At 34.7% G+C, this 16,025-nt stretch overlaps 1 protein-coding gene across 1 annotated transcript; it reads left to right on the top strand.

Annotated features, from left to right (window-relative positions):
- The first annotated feature begins 6,922 nt into the window (after positions 1 to 6,922).
- Positions 6,923 to 14,709, top strand: LOC110683567. The gene is made up of 8 exons (XM_021859970.1): positions 6,923 to 7,244; positions 8,155 to 8,503; positions 8,589 to 8,665; positions 8,768 to 8,833; positions 12,238 to 12,486; positions 12,960 to 13,121; positions 13,914 to 14,003; positions 14,274 to 14,709. Exons 2-8 carry the CDS (start codon positions 8,232 to 8,234, stop codon positions 14,468 to 14,470), a joined length of 1,113 nt encoding a protein of 370 aa, XP_021715662.1. The 5' UTR covers positions 6,923 to 7,244; positions 8,155 to 8,231; the 3' UTR covers positions 14,471 to 14,709.
- The last annotated feature ends 1,316 nt before the right edge of the window (positions 14,710 to 16,025 follow it).

Genomic DNA, 16,025 nt, shown 5'->3' with positions numbered 1-16,025 from the left:
CAAGGTCAAGGAGAGCCGTAGAGGGGATGTGTAACTAACCATTAGAGTGGTGGCCGCAGCCGTGACATGAAAAGTAGCCAGCAGTGGCCGCATAAATCACCCACCAGAGGAAGGAGAAGGAGCGAAGAATGGTGGTCGAAAATGGACAAAGGAGGGGGAAGAGAAGGGGGCCGGAGGAGGCATGGGCAGGGGCTTCCGCCTGCTAGAGGTGGCAAGGGCTGCCACCTGCTGGGGAGGGGTTAGGGTTTTAATATTTTTTAATTTAATTATTTTATTTTTGTAAGAAAAATATTTCGGACCTATCACGCAATGACACGTGTCTGGTAACCCCTTACATCAGGTTGGATGACCGGTTAGGGGTGATAAAAATTACGGCTATTTCACCAAATGCCACTGAGCACTTTAAAAATTCACCAAATGCCATCGGAATTTTCATAATTCACCAAATGCCACTGAGTTTTTAAAAAATTCACCGAGTGCCATTAATGACTAACGACAGTTAACTCCGTTAGTCATTAAGGCTAATTATGCCACGTGGTGGCTTATGATTGATTGCTTATTAAATTAGTAAATTAATTACTTAATCAAAAAACTTTTTTTAAAAAAAAACACCCACCATGACCCAGCCCCACCACCGTCTGTCAATGCCACCACCATATCTCCGCCTCCAGCCAGTCCCCACCGCGGTGCAACCCAGCCCTGAACAACCGCACCGGCGATGACGCAACCCAGCCCTGAACAACCGCACCGGCGATGACGCAACCCAGCCTAGCTAACCTGCGCCAACGACGCAATCCAGCCTAGCCAACCCACGCTGACGACGCAACCCAGCCGCGATTCACAAACTCTCTTTCTCCCTCGACAATCCCTCCCCTCCCCACCGCCGATGAGCAAACTCCCCCCCCCCACGTCGGAGAACCCAAATCAGTTCATCCCCTCCGAGCTCCACCCTTTCAACCATCACGCCGGATCCCTTAATTAAAAACCCCAAAAATCGAAATCTAGGGTTTCGACACCTTAAACCCCCAATATCGATTTCCCTTAATTCGAAGCCCTTTTCCCGCTCCGGCGAACACAAACCAGCCCTTCCCCTCCCATCTCCACCCCCTGAACCACCTCACTTAAACCCCAAAATCGAAAACCTTAAAATCGAAATTTAGGGTTTCGATTTTGGAGATTTCAATTTTGGGGTTTTAGGGTGTCGAGGATGGTGGTTTAAGGGGGGAAGTGGATGGAGATGGTAGGGGTAGGGGGAAGGGTGGCCGCCGACACCAAAGAGGATGTTGGTCGTCGGTGGGGGTGGGGGCAAGGGGTTGGGCTGGCGTAGGGGCGGTGGTGCCGTGGTGCGGTGGGAAGAGTGGCTGGGGTTTAGTTTTTTTTTTTTGTTTCTGATTTTAATTTTTTTTTTTTTTTTAAAACTTCTGATTTTTATTTTTTTTTATAAATAAAATAATAATAATAAAGTGAACCAATTAGAATACACCACGTGGCATAATTAGCCTTAATGACTAACGGAGTTAACTGCCGTTAGTCATTAATGGCACTCGGTGAATTTTTTAAAAAAACTCATTGGCATTTGGTGAATTCTGAAAAGTCCGATGGCATTTGGTGAATTTTTAAGTACTTAGTGGCATTTGGTGAAATAGCCGTAAAAATTAATAGGGTGCAAATTTGGGAGTGATGGGGAATAAAATGAATAAATTGAGATTTTTTGGATGGAGCAAAGTTGGGATTAATTGTGACAATTTTTCCTTTATAATTTTTTGAAAAACATATTTATCACGGTCACATTGAATTCTTTTCAATGTATATTTTTCAAATACCAATTTTATATAACCTTTGCATATTTATATATAAACGAATAAATTAGTGTTTGAAATCATGTGTTGACAAATGTGTCTAAAGAAATGTACGTACCAATAAATTGAAAGAGAAAATACATATATGAACAAACTACTAATGGAATTGAGATGTGAAATCGAGTACAAAAATTCTCCAAAAAAGAAGGTATACATTAATTTATTATAAGACGAATCAAAGTTATCTTAAAAGTTATAAAGTTACCCCTTATACTACAAAATTTATTATTTTTCTAATAATAAATTGTATCTTACAAAAAACTTATTGTGTATTATAGATTAATTAGATTAGCTTTTATAGTATGTATTCACAAATTTATAATAATATACACCTTAAAACATAAAATAATTATTTTAAAATTGTAAATAAATTAAACGAGAACCAAAATCATAGGATTAGACAATTAAATTTATGGGAATACAGTAAAAAAAAAAATTATTCAGGGGTATATGATGAAAAATATATATTAAAACTTATGTAATTTATTTTTGTTATTGTTGAAATAAAATAATAAATAAGATATGAAAAGTTAAATAAAATACATAATATTTAAATTATTTATACATCAATAAATTAAGTGAAATGATCTATAAATTAACAGATTATATGAAGTCACTTAAAGACTTATTTAGCATCAATTTTGGTTTTCAATTTCCTATTTTTTTTTAAACCAAAAAGCAAAAACAGGAAACAAAAAAAAAAAAAAAAAGAAGACATTTTCACTTTTCTATTGTCATTTTTCAAAACTATTTCGAAAGTTTTTTTTTACAAGTGTTATCATCATCATCACCATCTTTTTTTTCATCATTCCCAATCACCTTCTTTTAGCTCGTAGAAAGTCCAAGGTGAGGATTGTATAAATAATTTAATATTAAATTTGATAATAATAAATAAATTAATGAGATAATTAAAAACTATCTTCATATTTGATGCTGCAGTAAATTTTTTATCTTCGTCTTTAAAAGATAATCGAGCAGATAATACTCCGTCAAATAATACTCTAATTATGTTTCTAACGTATCTTCACCACTAATAATAACCTATTTTTATCTTCAAAAACTAGAGGCGTGCCGGAAACGCTAAATTGGATGTCGAGATAAACTAAGGGCAATTACTAGGTTTGCAATCAGCGATCTTAAGAAACATTATGGTTCGACAAACATTATGCCTTTTGTTGAACAATAATGTTTTCTAAGATCGCCGATTGCTAACCTTGTAAAATTTATTGCCCTTAGTTTATCTCGGCATCAAATTTGGTGCTTTTGGTATGCCTCAAGTTTTTGAAGGTAATAATATGAAGACTGGTTATATCGATTATACTTGTATGTACTAACAGGTCTATCTGATTTTTCATAGGGGAGGAGAATGGGGGTACAATTGTATCTCTATATATCCTTGATCCACCACTTATAATATAAAATTAGTGTGTGGCCCGAGCGATGCCCCGGGTTGCTAGTTTGTACTTGTTTAATTTGCTAATCAAATTTGACTGTTTAGATAGTAAGACTTGTTGGTCACTACTAGAAAACATGCAAATAACGACGGAATTTTTTCGTCGGAAACACCCTAAATTCCGTCGGAAATGGGGTTTTCGACGGAATTTCCGTCGTAACGGGTCTTCGGAATACATATTGTAGGAAAACCATCTTTTCCGACAGAATTTCTGTCGGAAACACTATTCCGACGGAAATTCCGACGGAATTTCATCTGTCGGCAGGGATTTTCAGGCCAGAGAAAATCCGTTGGAAAATTCCGACGGAATATAATCCGCCGGAATTTTTCGACGGAAATTCCGTCGTAAAAATGTTTCAAAAAAACAAAAAAAATAGCCACCCACCACCCCAGACCACCACCGCACACCACCAGTCCCCCCCATCCAGACCCAACCACAACCACACACCACCACCCCACACCACCAGTCTTCCCCCCATCCGGACCCACACACCACCACACACCACCGCCGACCCTATCCCACCACCATACACCACCACCGACACCACCACAACAAAAAATTAGCCCCAAAAACCATAAAATACTCCCCAAAACCGTAAATTAACCTAAAAAAAAAATTACACGACTAAAGCAAGAAATAACACACAAAACCAGTAGATCTACATATTTAATCAAAATTTCATAAAATAAAACGATGTTTAATCAACAAAAATTTAATCAAATATATAAATATACAATTATCTATTTAAATTTACAATTTATCATTACAATAACATATAAAATTAACTAGATCTACGAATCTATCCTAAATTAAAACAAGATCTACCAAAAAAGACGGTGGTTGTTGGGTTTGTTATTGATGCAGCCCGGTTGTTGGTGTTGTATCGTTGTTGTTGTCGTTGTTTGATGTAGGTGAAGAGAAAAGAAACGAAGGAGAGAGAAAGGGCGGTGAAGAAAAGAGAAAGGAAAGAGAAAGAGAAGAGAAGAGGGGAGAACGAAGGAGAAGAGGGAAGGAGAAGAAGGAGAACAGAGGACTGAGAAAGGGGGAACGAAGGAGGGGAGAGAGAGAAGGAGAGAGCATAAACTTTAGAGAGAGAAAGAGAGGCGGAAATAACAAAGGGGGAAAGGGCTGCTTTAGGGTTTGGGAATTTAAGTATAATTTTTTTTAATTATTTTCTGACGGAAAATTCCGTCGGAAATTGTAAATTCCGACGGAAAATTCCGTCGTAATTTTCCGACGGACTATAATTCCGTCGGAAATTTTAAATTCCGACGAGTTCCGACGGACTATAATTCCGTTGAAAATTGTAAATTCCGACGAAAAATTCCATCGGAATTTACAATTTCCGACGGATTTACGACGAAAATATTGAATTCGTCGGAAATTTTCGACGGAATTTATATTCGTCTGAAATCCGTCGGAAATTTCACTTTTTGCGACGGAAATTCGGGTCCGTCGGAACAAGTCCGTCGTAATTTGCTTGTTTTCTAGTAGTGGGTTTTGAGTTTAAATCTTGCTATAAACATTTTTTAGTTGTCAAACTCAATCATTACATAATGGAAACAAATAACATAATAAGACTCTAAGTTACCTGTAATTTTGTTAGATAAAAATACACAATTAATAAATGACTAGGATGGTAAGACTCTTAACTTAAGACTTGTTGGTCTTGATATAGATATTAGTATTTTATTAAAAATAGAATTCTAAACCAAAAGTTTTATCTTAAAAATCTATTCAATTTTATTGAAAATAAAATTGTAAAATGAATTTTTTTATCTAGATATTACAAGTAGCATTTTATTGAAAATAGAATTCTAATTAAATCAAAAGTTTTATCTTAAAAATCTATTCAATTTTATTTCATCCAACTTGTAAAATGTTTTTTTCCCTTTTTATATATCCTATTCTACAAAAAAAAAATACATTTATATTAATCCTACACGTCATACTAATCATTAAATTAATTGCGCCTACAAGGCGCGACACTTGGAAAAAAGTTAAAACGCCAAGTGTCATTGTCTCATGGTTTGGTTCAAAATTTAGTTTTATATATTAGTTATTAGTTTTGTACCCGGGCGATGCCCAGATTGCTAATAAAAGTTTAGGATAAACTTTTTAGATTGAATATTAAATATTGTCATATAATCCCACTTAAGTTATACTTCCTCCGTTTTTTTAGTTGACACCGTTTGACTTTTACACTATTCATACAACACGCTTTGTAGTTTTAGATACAATGAAACATATTCATGTTGGATCTTGTTTGAATCATTTCAATGTATATTTTATTAATATTCTTTTTTTATAATTTTAATTACAATGTTGATAATTAGAGATATTAATCATTATAAACATGCATTGGAAAGTGTGATAATAGAATTGTGTCAATTAAAAAAAACAGAGAAAGTATTTTATTAAACTGAAATTATATTTATTGAATTGAAAGTATTTTTACCAAAACTAAAATTATTTTTCCAAATTAAAACTTATTTTCACTTATTCTCTATTATTTTTGTAAATAAATTAAATATATATAAATGAATCTTATTTTAAAAAAACTTTTTGAAATAAATGTTATGATGGAAATAGATTTGAGTTATAGGATATTTATTAAAATTTATGATTAATTTAGTATATACTTCCTCCGTTATTTTTTACTTGACCCGCTTTGACTTTTACACTATTCACCACTCCTCCTTTGACCGTGTTGTGTGAATAATGTTTAAAGAAAAACATATTCATGTAAGATATTTTTAAATTCGTCTCAATAAGTACTATTATAATATATAAATTTTATAATTTTTACTTATCGAGATGGTTATTGATCGTTAAAGTTTTGTATTGGCAAACGTGATAAAAGATACAGGTCAAGTAAAAAAAGAATAGAGGAAGTATGATGTATTAGAATTCTATCCAAAAATCGCTTACTTAGCAACATGTGTCATAATAATAAATGTGAATGACCAACGTGGCGTGACATTTGGGCAAAAATTAGAACGATAAGTGTCGTTGTTCCGTGCCTTGGCTAAAAGTTTAACTATAATCCATAGTTGAGATTATTTTAAACGAATGGACAAAAAATGATATTATTTTTGTCAATTTTTTCTAAGTAAAATATTCCACCTAACTTACTAGTTATCCTTCTAACATGTAGATATTAGCTTAATATTGAAGCATTCCTATAAGTATATATATTAAAAACTGACCCGACTTAATTCAAAACTAACTTCAAAATGACTCATTACATATTTCAACATGCATGGACACCGTGATAATTTACCTTACAGAAACTTGAACTAGACCCTGCCCAATTAGATCTAAGGGGGAGTTTGGTTCACATAACTAAGGTATAAGGTATGAGTTTAGAATGGTTTAAACCCATACCTTATGTTTGTTTTATGATTTTAAGAGTTTCAAACCCATACCTCAAACCCCCAAGGTATGGGGTTTAGAAACCTTGGGGAGGAGGTGTGTTTGGCTCATTCCCAAACTTTTAGCCTTTAGGTATCAAATAAAGAAAAAAAATGCATTCCATAAGCATACCAAACATATGGTATTAAAAATCAAGTTCCAAACCATACCACTATGGTTTCATTCTTGATTCCAACCTCGAATCAGTTTGCCCCCTAAGTCATCTAACCAAATTGACCCAGTCACCTCAATTGCCTTTTTTCTTTTACCTTTTTTTTTTTTTGAGCGGAGTCACCTCAATAGCCTTAGGCCTAAATATTTGGCACATTGGTCCAGTTTAAGAAAATCAAATAAAAGCCCACCCAGATATAATGTCTGAAGCCCCCAATCCTTTTTAACCGACTTTCTAATTTCTCTCTCCGACGACAAATTCTCCGACCTCCGGCAACTAGTCATCGGGAATAGTTAAACGTCGCCGTTTACACACGAATTACGTTTCATTCTGATTTTCTTAGTGGTTAGTTTATTTCTTCCCTTTTTTAGACTGCGAATTACTGTATAAAGTTTCTTTTCTAATGTTGTATGTTCTTTGATTCTGCTTTAACTTTGATCGTCGTTTTGCACCTAATTGTATGATAGTATTATCTGAATTATGTTTGTTTTTCTTGAATTTATTGTTGATTTTCATGTAATTGCCTTCAATTAGTTCCAGTGTTGAAAATTGTTAATTTCACAAGGCTCATTGCTAAATTTCAAGAAAAATTACTGAAATTGATTTAGAATTTCCACTTAACAATTGATATATACAGTGATTTTAGCTCTTTTATACCTAAATATTTGAGTAATAATACTTCGCTTCAATCTTGGATTGGTTTTATTAGTTGCTTAGTATGGCAAATTCTTGTTTTAACCTAGATTAGATTACTATTGTTCGTTACTTTTCAATTCAATTTGCAATTTATTGTGGTGAAAATCAATAATTCTCACATTGATGTACTAGATTCTGTAAGCTTCAATTGATTTTTGCTCATCTAAATTATTTATTGATTCACTGGTGTTTTTGGTTTATTATGCTGTTTTTGGAAAAATGAAAGTGGATTTCTTATCAGAACTAACTTTTACTTGTCAAAATTAACTACTGCTGAAACTAATTTTTATTAGCTGAATTGAATAAGGCCTATTTAATTACAAATGTCAAATTTTAGTGAATGAGTGATGAAAGGGACTTCTACAACAGTTGCATTTAAAAAAAAGTGGTCATTAGAGAATAGATTTAATCATAATATTGGAAGAATATTTTGATACAATAATATAGGAAGAATATTATGATAAAATCATGTTGAATAAATTAATTTAGTAACACTTGATTGTTACGATAAAGTATCAGGGCCTCTTATGTCAATTGTGATTATTGTCTAATGTTTCAGATAGGAATAGATTACATTTATTTTACTGTCAAGAAGGGTTTCCGTCACTTGCCAAAATTTTAAGAACAGAAGAGGACATGGAGAGTGAAGCAGAGAAGAATTGGAGTGAGCAAGTGGAAGATTTAGTAGATTCCGGAGACATAGAGGCTGCAATATCCCTCCTTGAATCCCTAATTTCAAAGCTCGAGACCCTAAATTCATCAGATTCACAGCCCCAATTAGCCTCTGCACTCCTTGAAGTGGCCAAGCTTTACTCCTGCAAAGGCCTCTCTCTCAAATCTGATGACGCTAGATCTCGTGCTTCAGCCATCAACCTCCGCTCCCTCTCACCTTCTTCTACTTCCTTTATGTCAGTATATCCTTCCATTTTACTTTTAAATTGAAATTTTACAGATTATAATTGGATTGGTATTGAGTTTTAATCTTTATTTCAGTGAAACTTCCACAACAGAAGAAAAATCTAGGGTTTCCAATAGTAATAATTTGCCTGGGAGTAATTTAACCAGAGAAGGTAAAGTATTTACTTTGTTATTTGAAATGTTAAATTTCCATGCGGCTTGTGCCTCCTTTTAAGTTACATATTTGATTGATTATATGTTTGCTTTGATGGCAGGGGATTATGACCCATGTCCAAAATCTTCAACTGACAATGTAGCTCCTCAGGAGTCTTCAGATGACGGTATAATTTGCTCCCTGCTATCAACCTAATTCTGTCGTTTTAGGTGCTATCTTAGTCTGCAGAAATGTGCTCTGTTATAAATGCAATTTGTTGTGGTGACCATAGTAAAATGACTTAAACTCTTAGCCCAGACTCCAGAGGGAGTATGAAGACTTTGAACGTAGTTAGCAAGGACACTGAAAGTTATTTAACTTCTTTATAATGCTAAACTCAAACAACTTAATTATACAAAATTGAAGTGATTCCACGCAAACAGAATTATTCTCTTTGTTACCTCCATGCTGGATTTTATCCACACTAAGTTGCTTATGCTTATTGATAAAGTAAAATCAGATTAAAAGGGGATTTTATCACAGATTTCTTGAGGGAGAACTAAAAATGTCTAAAGAATGCTGTGGTACACTTCAATTTCTGATTTTGAATTCTAGAACCCAAATGAAGCTTAATTAGGCTAAGCTTTCTTGAAAATAAACATTCACTGCTGATAACATTAATCTTGAGTTTTGATCCTAGATTTGGCTTATCCAGGATTTTTCATTGAACTGTGTTATGAAAGAGACTCTCCTGTATTGTGCTGCTTAGCTTAGCAATTGAAGAAAATATACTCAGTGTGCTTAATAGAGATCTAAGAAGTGTTAATGTTGGTATTTGGTTATCCTTTTCTTCTATGACACTGCAAAATATTAAATTGCATTATTCCTCTATGTAAAAGGTATTCAGTTTTTTGCTGAAGAGGAACTTTATAAATACTGCATTTTTTTTTCATATTTTTTGTGAGTGCTCCTTAAACTGCTGGAGTGTACTAGACTACTAGTATGGTAACTAAATCCATTGTCTTAATACTTGCATTTTCTTTTGTTTAATCATGTATCTTAGTTTCAACTTTTCAAGAAATCTTATTTCAATTATTGTGGATTTATACCATTTTTTTGGTTGCTTTTGGTGACTCAAATAATTTGCTTCGCTTTAGTAACATCTTAATCCGGCCTTGCTGCCAATATATTATACTTCATATACATTGATGTTATGACAAGTAATGAATTTGGGTATGATCCACAATACCTAGGAAGGTGAAAGATTCCCAATGCCTTTAAGGACCCCGGGATGCCAAGTTGGTGATATAAACAGCTATTTATTGCGGCTCTTCACCACCAATGCCACATAATTCCAAAATAGCCACAAAGCTTAATCAAAGTACCAAACTCATTCTCTAGATTTTATATGACTATTGATATGCCTCTTATGGCTCCATATAAACTTATATGACCCTAGGTGATAGAGATGTTAAAAAATATCTGATACGAAAATCCAATGATCCAATCCGAAATTTCGGATATCTGAAAATTATTTCGGGTTATTGGATCAGATACGGATCGAATTTTGTCCGAAAATTTTAACTAATCGATCCGAAAATCTTATGGTCCAGTCCGAAATTTCGATTATCCAATCCAAAAATTTGGCAAAATTTAAATATCCGAAAATTTCGAATCGGATTCGGATCGCAATTTCTCTGATCCGAACATGTCAGATATCCGAATTTTTGGACCGGATACCCAAAAGTGAACATCCCTACTAAGTGACACCTCACTCATTCACTTCAATTTTGGAAAAATAATTCCAAAATTGGCTCAAAAGCAGGCATTATATAGTCTTTAGGGACCAATTTTTAATTCTCGGCTAGAAAAGACAAGAGGCCAGGGTGCTTCTCTTGGACCCCTCGATCTTAGAGTCCATTTGGGTGGTTGGAACTATCGGGTTTGCATTTAATCTATCAATTTAGCTGTTTTCAACTTAGGTTTCTATGAGACTTTATATGACGCCGTATATGCTTCTAAACAATATTATTTTACCTTGGTATGCATTCCCTATATTACGAGATTTTTTGACACCGAGTCTCCAAACCTCCTAAATTGGTCCAATTTCGTGAAATATAGCCTTTAGTTTTGAACATTTTTTTGACTTTTTTTTTTTCTTTGGTAAGAAAAGAAGAGGTTGGAGTAATTCCTATGTTTCCAAAACTATCCATTATTTTGCCTTCAACCCGTCAATTAAGCAGTAGTGTACAACTCTACTGCATACACCTGACTCTTAACTACGTCAAGGTTACTATGGGCTTATATATGACTATTTAGTGGGCATATATTGTTTCAAATAACATATTTGACCCTGGGATGTATCCTCTACTTTCCCCGTAAGTGTTAAACATTGGTCCTGAAATTGGTCTGAAAGTGTGCATTATAACCTTTAGTTTTGGACAATTTTCAACTTTTTTCGGATCCGGAAAGTAAAGAGGTCGAGGTGATTCCCATGGAACCCGGGACAACCTAGGAGGCTATCCTGGTGGTTAGAACCGTCTACTTTGCCTTTAAACTATCGACTTACTAGCTTACAACTTATCCCTCCTTTGTTTGACTTTAGGCCATCATGTGGTTTTATGTGATTGACTACTAGTCGTTTCTATTCGTTTATGGTTCCAAACAACATTGTATGACCCAAGCTGCGTCCTTTATGATCTTGTGACTTTTGAACACTACGTTTTGAAATCTTCAAAATTAATTTGTTTTCATGTATTATAGCCTTCAAATTTGGCTTCTGGAGAACAATCTTTGACCCAACAGGATTATACATTGAGGTTATTCTCGGATTTTTTAAAGGACCCCGGAATGCCTACTTGGTGTCGAGAATCATCTCATTCATGTCTTGACCCACCTTACGTTATTATGTTTTGTGATGCCTTGGCTTGGCCTTGCATTGTCTTTTTAAGGTTGAGGTTTTTTTATGCCTTGTCTTTTTGCATGTCTCTTGTCCATGCCCCATGCCCTATGCCTACAACATGGTCATGCCTTGGAGCACCAACATCACCGCCCTTGGCCCTATCCCGTACTTTGTATTTTTTAGCACCAAAGGAACATCACACCCTCATTTAGCAAAATTTTAGGGAATAAGGAGGGGGGGATACTTTAATAATATATCACTAAAATTACTCTTAAAGTTGATATTTTGATAATATACATTAAGACTATTCCAATGACATTTTACATAAAAACATTGTTGTACATGTTGGTAAAATAAAGAGGCAACAATTTGTGTATTAATAGTGCAAAAGTCAAATTGTTGCTATCAATTTGGGACCAAGGGAATTGTTGATAAATTTTTCATCTTTTGTTAATTGGACTTTAGTTTCCTATTGTAGAAGGAACAGTTTGCACTTAGCAAAGAAGATACTTCTATTTTTTTATCAACTTGGGTTTAATTGGTGATATATTATGGTAAACTTTGCCTTGCGAAAGACTTGAATTTTGTAAGGGACTGATGATCTTGTATTCTATTGTTGTTGATACAATTTTCTGTTTGATATTATATAGTGAATAGTTATTGATAATGTTGTTGTCCTTGATGATAAGACTGGGAAGCTATAGCAGATCGTGCACCAGATGAGTTGCTCCCTCCACAATGCTTGCCAGAGGTGTCAAAGCTTACATTGTATGACACGCAGGTGGAGAAGAAGGTCCCAAACAGACGTGGGAGGGGAACCTTCACATATAAGAAACAAGGAATGTATAGTGATGAGCAAATCAACGACTCTATTTCCTGTGACACATCAGATGAGAATGTTCATGAAAAGTCTGAGAAGATTTTGGAAGGAAAAAAATGTGAGTGAGACTTCTTTGTTGATTGTAGATAAATATTCATTTATGGTCAGCTATTTTACTCTGATCTAGCAACTTGGAAGAGAAAGGAAGGGGAAGGAAAAAGGAGGAAAGGGAGGGAGGAGATTGAGCTCCATTTTTAGAGATATATTTTTAGTTGAGGGAAAATGGATCCCTCCTCTTCCCCTTCCTTCCTTCATACAATTCTTTATCCAAACCAAGGGATTTGCTCCCTCCTTTTCCCTCCCCACCCTTTCTCTTCATTTCCTTCTATCCAAACAATATGTTAATCTATGTTATAAAGTCTTATGGAAAAAGACAGAAGTTTCAATTATGCATGCCTACAAGCTTTTTTTTTTTTAGTAGATGCTATTCTGTTTGCTTGATATATCACTGCAATTTATAATTTATTGGTATATTTGTGCTGCATGTTAATATTGAAAGTAGCTGCTTATGTTTTTGTTACTTTGTGTTAGCTGTATATGGAACACATCATGTCCTTGTCTTGGATGGATTCCACCCGAGTACGACAACAATAGATTTGGAGAGACTTTTCGAAGGCTTTAGAGATCGTGGATTTGCAATTCGTTGGATTAAAGATACACTTGCTCTTGGTGTATTTCGAACTCCATCAACTGGTATGCGTGGCATGTCTGGCATGATATTGTTTATTGACATTTTAAAAGCTATTGACGCCCTGGCAAACATACTCTGTTTCCTGTTATTGAACCTTACTGGAACAGTATAAATCATCAATGGTCATTATTTTGATAATGAATACTGTAATTTTTCTATTTTATGATGAGGCGATACATGTTAATTATGTGAATTTTTTGCATATATTCCTTTGCATCGGATTCTTTAAGAATTAGAATAAGAATTATGGTGCTATTTCGAGTGCCCAGTGATTCATTGATGTAAGAAGATGCCTGTAATACTAAGATAGATTTGCCCCTTTCTGCTCAACTTCATTTGCCTAGGTCTACTAGCTGTTGTATCCCTCGAATAAATATACTAGGAAAGCTCTACTAGCTTATCTGTTGCAGTAATTTGTAAATGTACTTTGGTCTATTTTCCTATTCTCTGTTTTATGGCAGAGATAAACTGTTGGAAAACCGACTGTGTCCTATATGAGGAGTTACATGTCAGCTTGCTATCAGAATACATTTTGCTGGGTTCCCACTACCCCACCCCCTCTTTGGGCCCTTGCATGTGTTCTTCGTGGAGATAATCTGATTCAAGGTTTATGATTCAATCACACATTCACACATGTACAAAAAAAATTTGTTTGGAAATCAATAATTTCCCAGCTGTGCATCTTTGTACATTTATGTATTATTATAGTATGATAAAGTATTAATATTATGCATCTTTAGTTTATATCTTTAGATCCACGGTTAATATACTTTTCTTATGATCTGAAAATGCAGCTCTTGAGGCCTTAAATAGTGTTCGTTGTTCTTTCAAAGTTCGGGTACTTGAGGAAGATGACCCCATGATTGGCTCCATTTCAATTAAAGGTATAATTTTTTAATCTGCAATTTTTCTCTAGATGAGTAACTCGATACTTCAATGCACTCTCACAATTTTGCATGTACCATGCTCATCATCAAGCAGTTTTCACTCAATGTTCAGTGTAGTTTCATGCGTCTGGTTTGGTTCTCTTCTATCTTGCTGTTTTTTCTGTATATGCTGTTATACTCAATTGTATGCTGTTAGTACTCTGTTTGATCAGGGTGAGTGAAGGGCAAAAGTGTTCTGCTAACTAAACATGTTCATTATAATGTTAGACCTTGACCCACCTCGGCAAAGACCAAAGACATCTGCTAGAACTGCTCAGAGGTTGATTGCTCAAGAATTGGGGGTAAAGTTGCCATCAACCTTTGGGTCTACAGAGCTGAGGAAGCAAGAAGATGCTAGAAGGAACCGTATTGTTACAAGGCAAAATTTGAGGGATGAAGCTTGGGGTCCTGATGATACGAATTAAGGTAAGTGCATGTAAATTAGTTCTCATGTGTTTCTGTAGGTGACTTAATGTTGTATGATTTATGAGTTTGGCTTGTGTGATGTTACATTGTTACTTGTTCTACATAGCGTTTGATGAATTAGGGCAGTTTTGTTGTTAAGAAAGTGGAGAATGTATATGTTTCATACACAAATATTCTTTGTACGATGGTAAATTAAAGAGTGTCAACAAGAATTACAACTACAAAATTTGCTTTCATACGTTGCATACTTGCAGCTGAGAAAGGATTTCCCTCTTTGAGAACAGAAATTTTTGTCTGCTTTTAGATGCTATACTTTCCAATGTGCTTCTTATTTAGTCAGGCAATATAACACCATATTATACGGCTATGCTAAAAATACACCAGAGTCCAGAGGTTAGACAAACTGTCCATAGTTTCATACTAGCTTATCTATCACGCCTTGACCCTCCTTGTAAGTCGTAGCAAATTACGGGTTTCCAACTATAGTGCCCTTATGAGCAGACCCAATAGCAAGTTCTTCCAGGTATCAAAAAGTTTGCTTAACATTACAGGGATAAGTTGACTTTGGAATTTCTCTGTTTGGTGGGCACCATTTTCCATTATCGTCAAACAATACAAGTACTACATAGTTACATGACAGCAACTGTGTCAAACACTCAACTCTTGTCCAAAAAAAGAAGAATAGAAAAAGAGCAAAACTAAATGATGTTTCCATTTTCACGCAAGTAATATGCAAAATTGAATTTGGCTGCAATTGAGTCCATGTAACATGCAATGGTTGACTAAGGAATTTTAAGTGGGTGGGGGAAGTGTAAGCCGTGAAGTATATTGCCTTCTAGACTTTGTCAAAGATCGAGCATAAACCAAATTTAGCGTTTACCTTTGGTTAACTTATATATTTGGAGCCATTTGCAAATGCATTTAATTATAGTACTTGTTTTTCGACTATTTGACACTTGGACTTTGGAATATAATACTCGTAGTGTCAAAAGCTGATCGAGGTATATTCTAGGTCGTATTATTTTTTTATCTAGGTTTAGATTAAAGAGTACAGTATATATTATTCATAAGTACATAGGTATCCACTTATGTAATTTTATTTCATTATTGTGAATAAAATATCAAAAAAAAAATTATACAAAAAATACAAAGTATTATAAGATAAAATGATAATGATGAGGATTACAAATGAAATACAATAAGTAGAAATTTTTTTACCTTGAAGAATCGATACCTTAGCATTCTACATGAACACATAACATGGAGTATTGACTAGAGCCGACAAAAGTTGACCCGACCCAAAATACGGACTCAAACCCGATTATTAACCGACCCATCTGAACCCGAAAAAATGGTGACCCAAACCCGACCTGATCGGACTTGAAATCAACCCTAGACCCGAGTATGTGAAACTCGAACCCGAACATGAACTGACCTGGAGATGACCCGACCAGAATGTAACCCGTAAATTATTGACCTGAACCGAACCCGACTTGAATCGAAATTGACCCAAACCTGTTTTAACCCGTCAAAACCCGAATTTAACCCGACTTG

Source organism: Chenopodium quinoa, unplaced genomic scaffold (assembly GCF_001683475.1).
Source record: "Chenopodium quinoa cultivar QQ74 unplaced genomic scaffold, ASM168347v1, whole genome shotgun sequence".
NCBI lineage: Eukaryota > Viridiplantae > Streptophyta > Magnoliopsida > Caryophyllales > Amaranthaceae > Chenopodium > Chenopodium quinoa.
This window is presented reverse-complemented; position numbering and strand designations above follow the sequence as displayed.

Bases quoted from the DNA above. Each gene is read 5' to 3' on its own strand.
- LOC110683567 (XM_021859970.1), top strand. From the start codon at position 8,232: ATGGAGAGTGAAGCAGAGAAGAATTGGAGTGAGCAAGTGGAAGATTTA. The intron at 8,504-8,588 runs GTCAGTATATCC...TCTTTATTTCAG, and splicing joins CCTTCTTCTACTTCCTTTAT to TGAAACTTCCACAACAGAAG. The intron at 12,487-12,959 runs GTGAGTGAGACT...ACTTTGTGTTAG, and splicing joins GATTTTGGAAGGAAAAAAAT to CTGTATATGGAACACATCAT.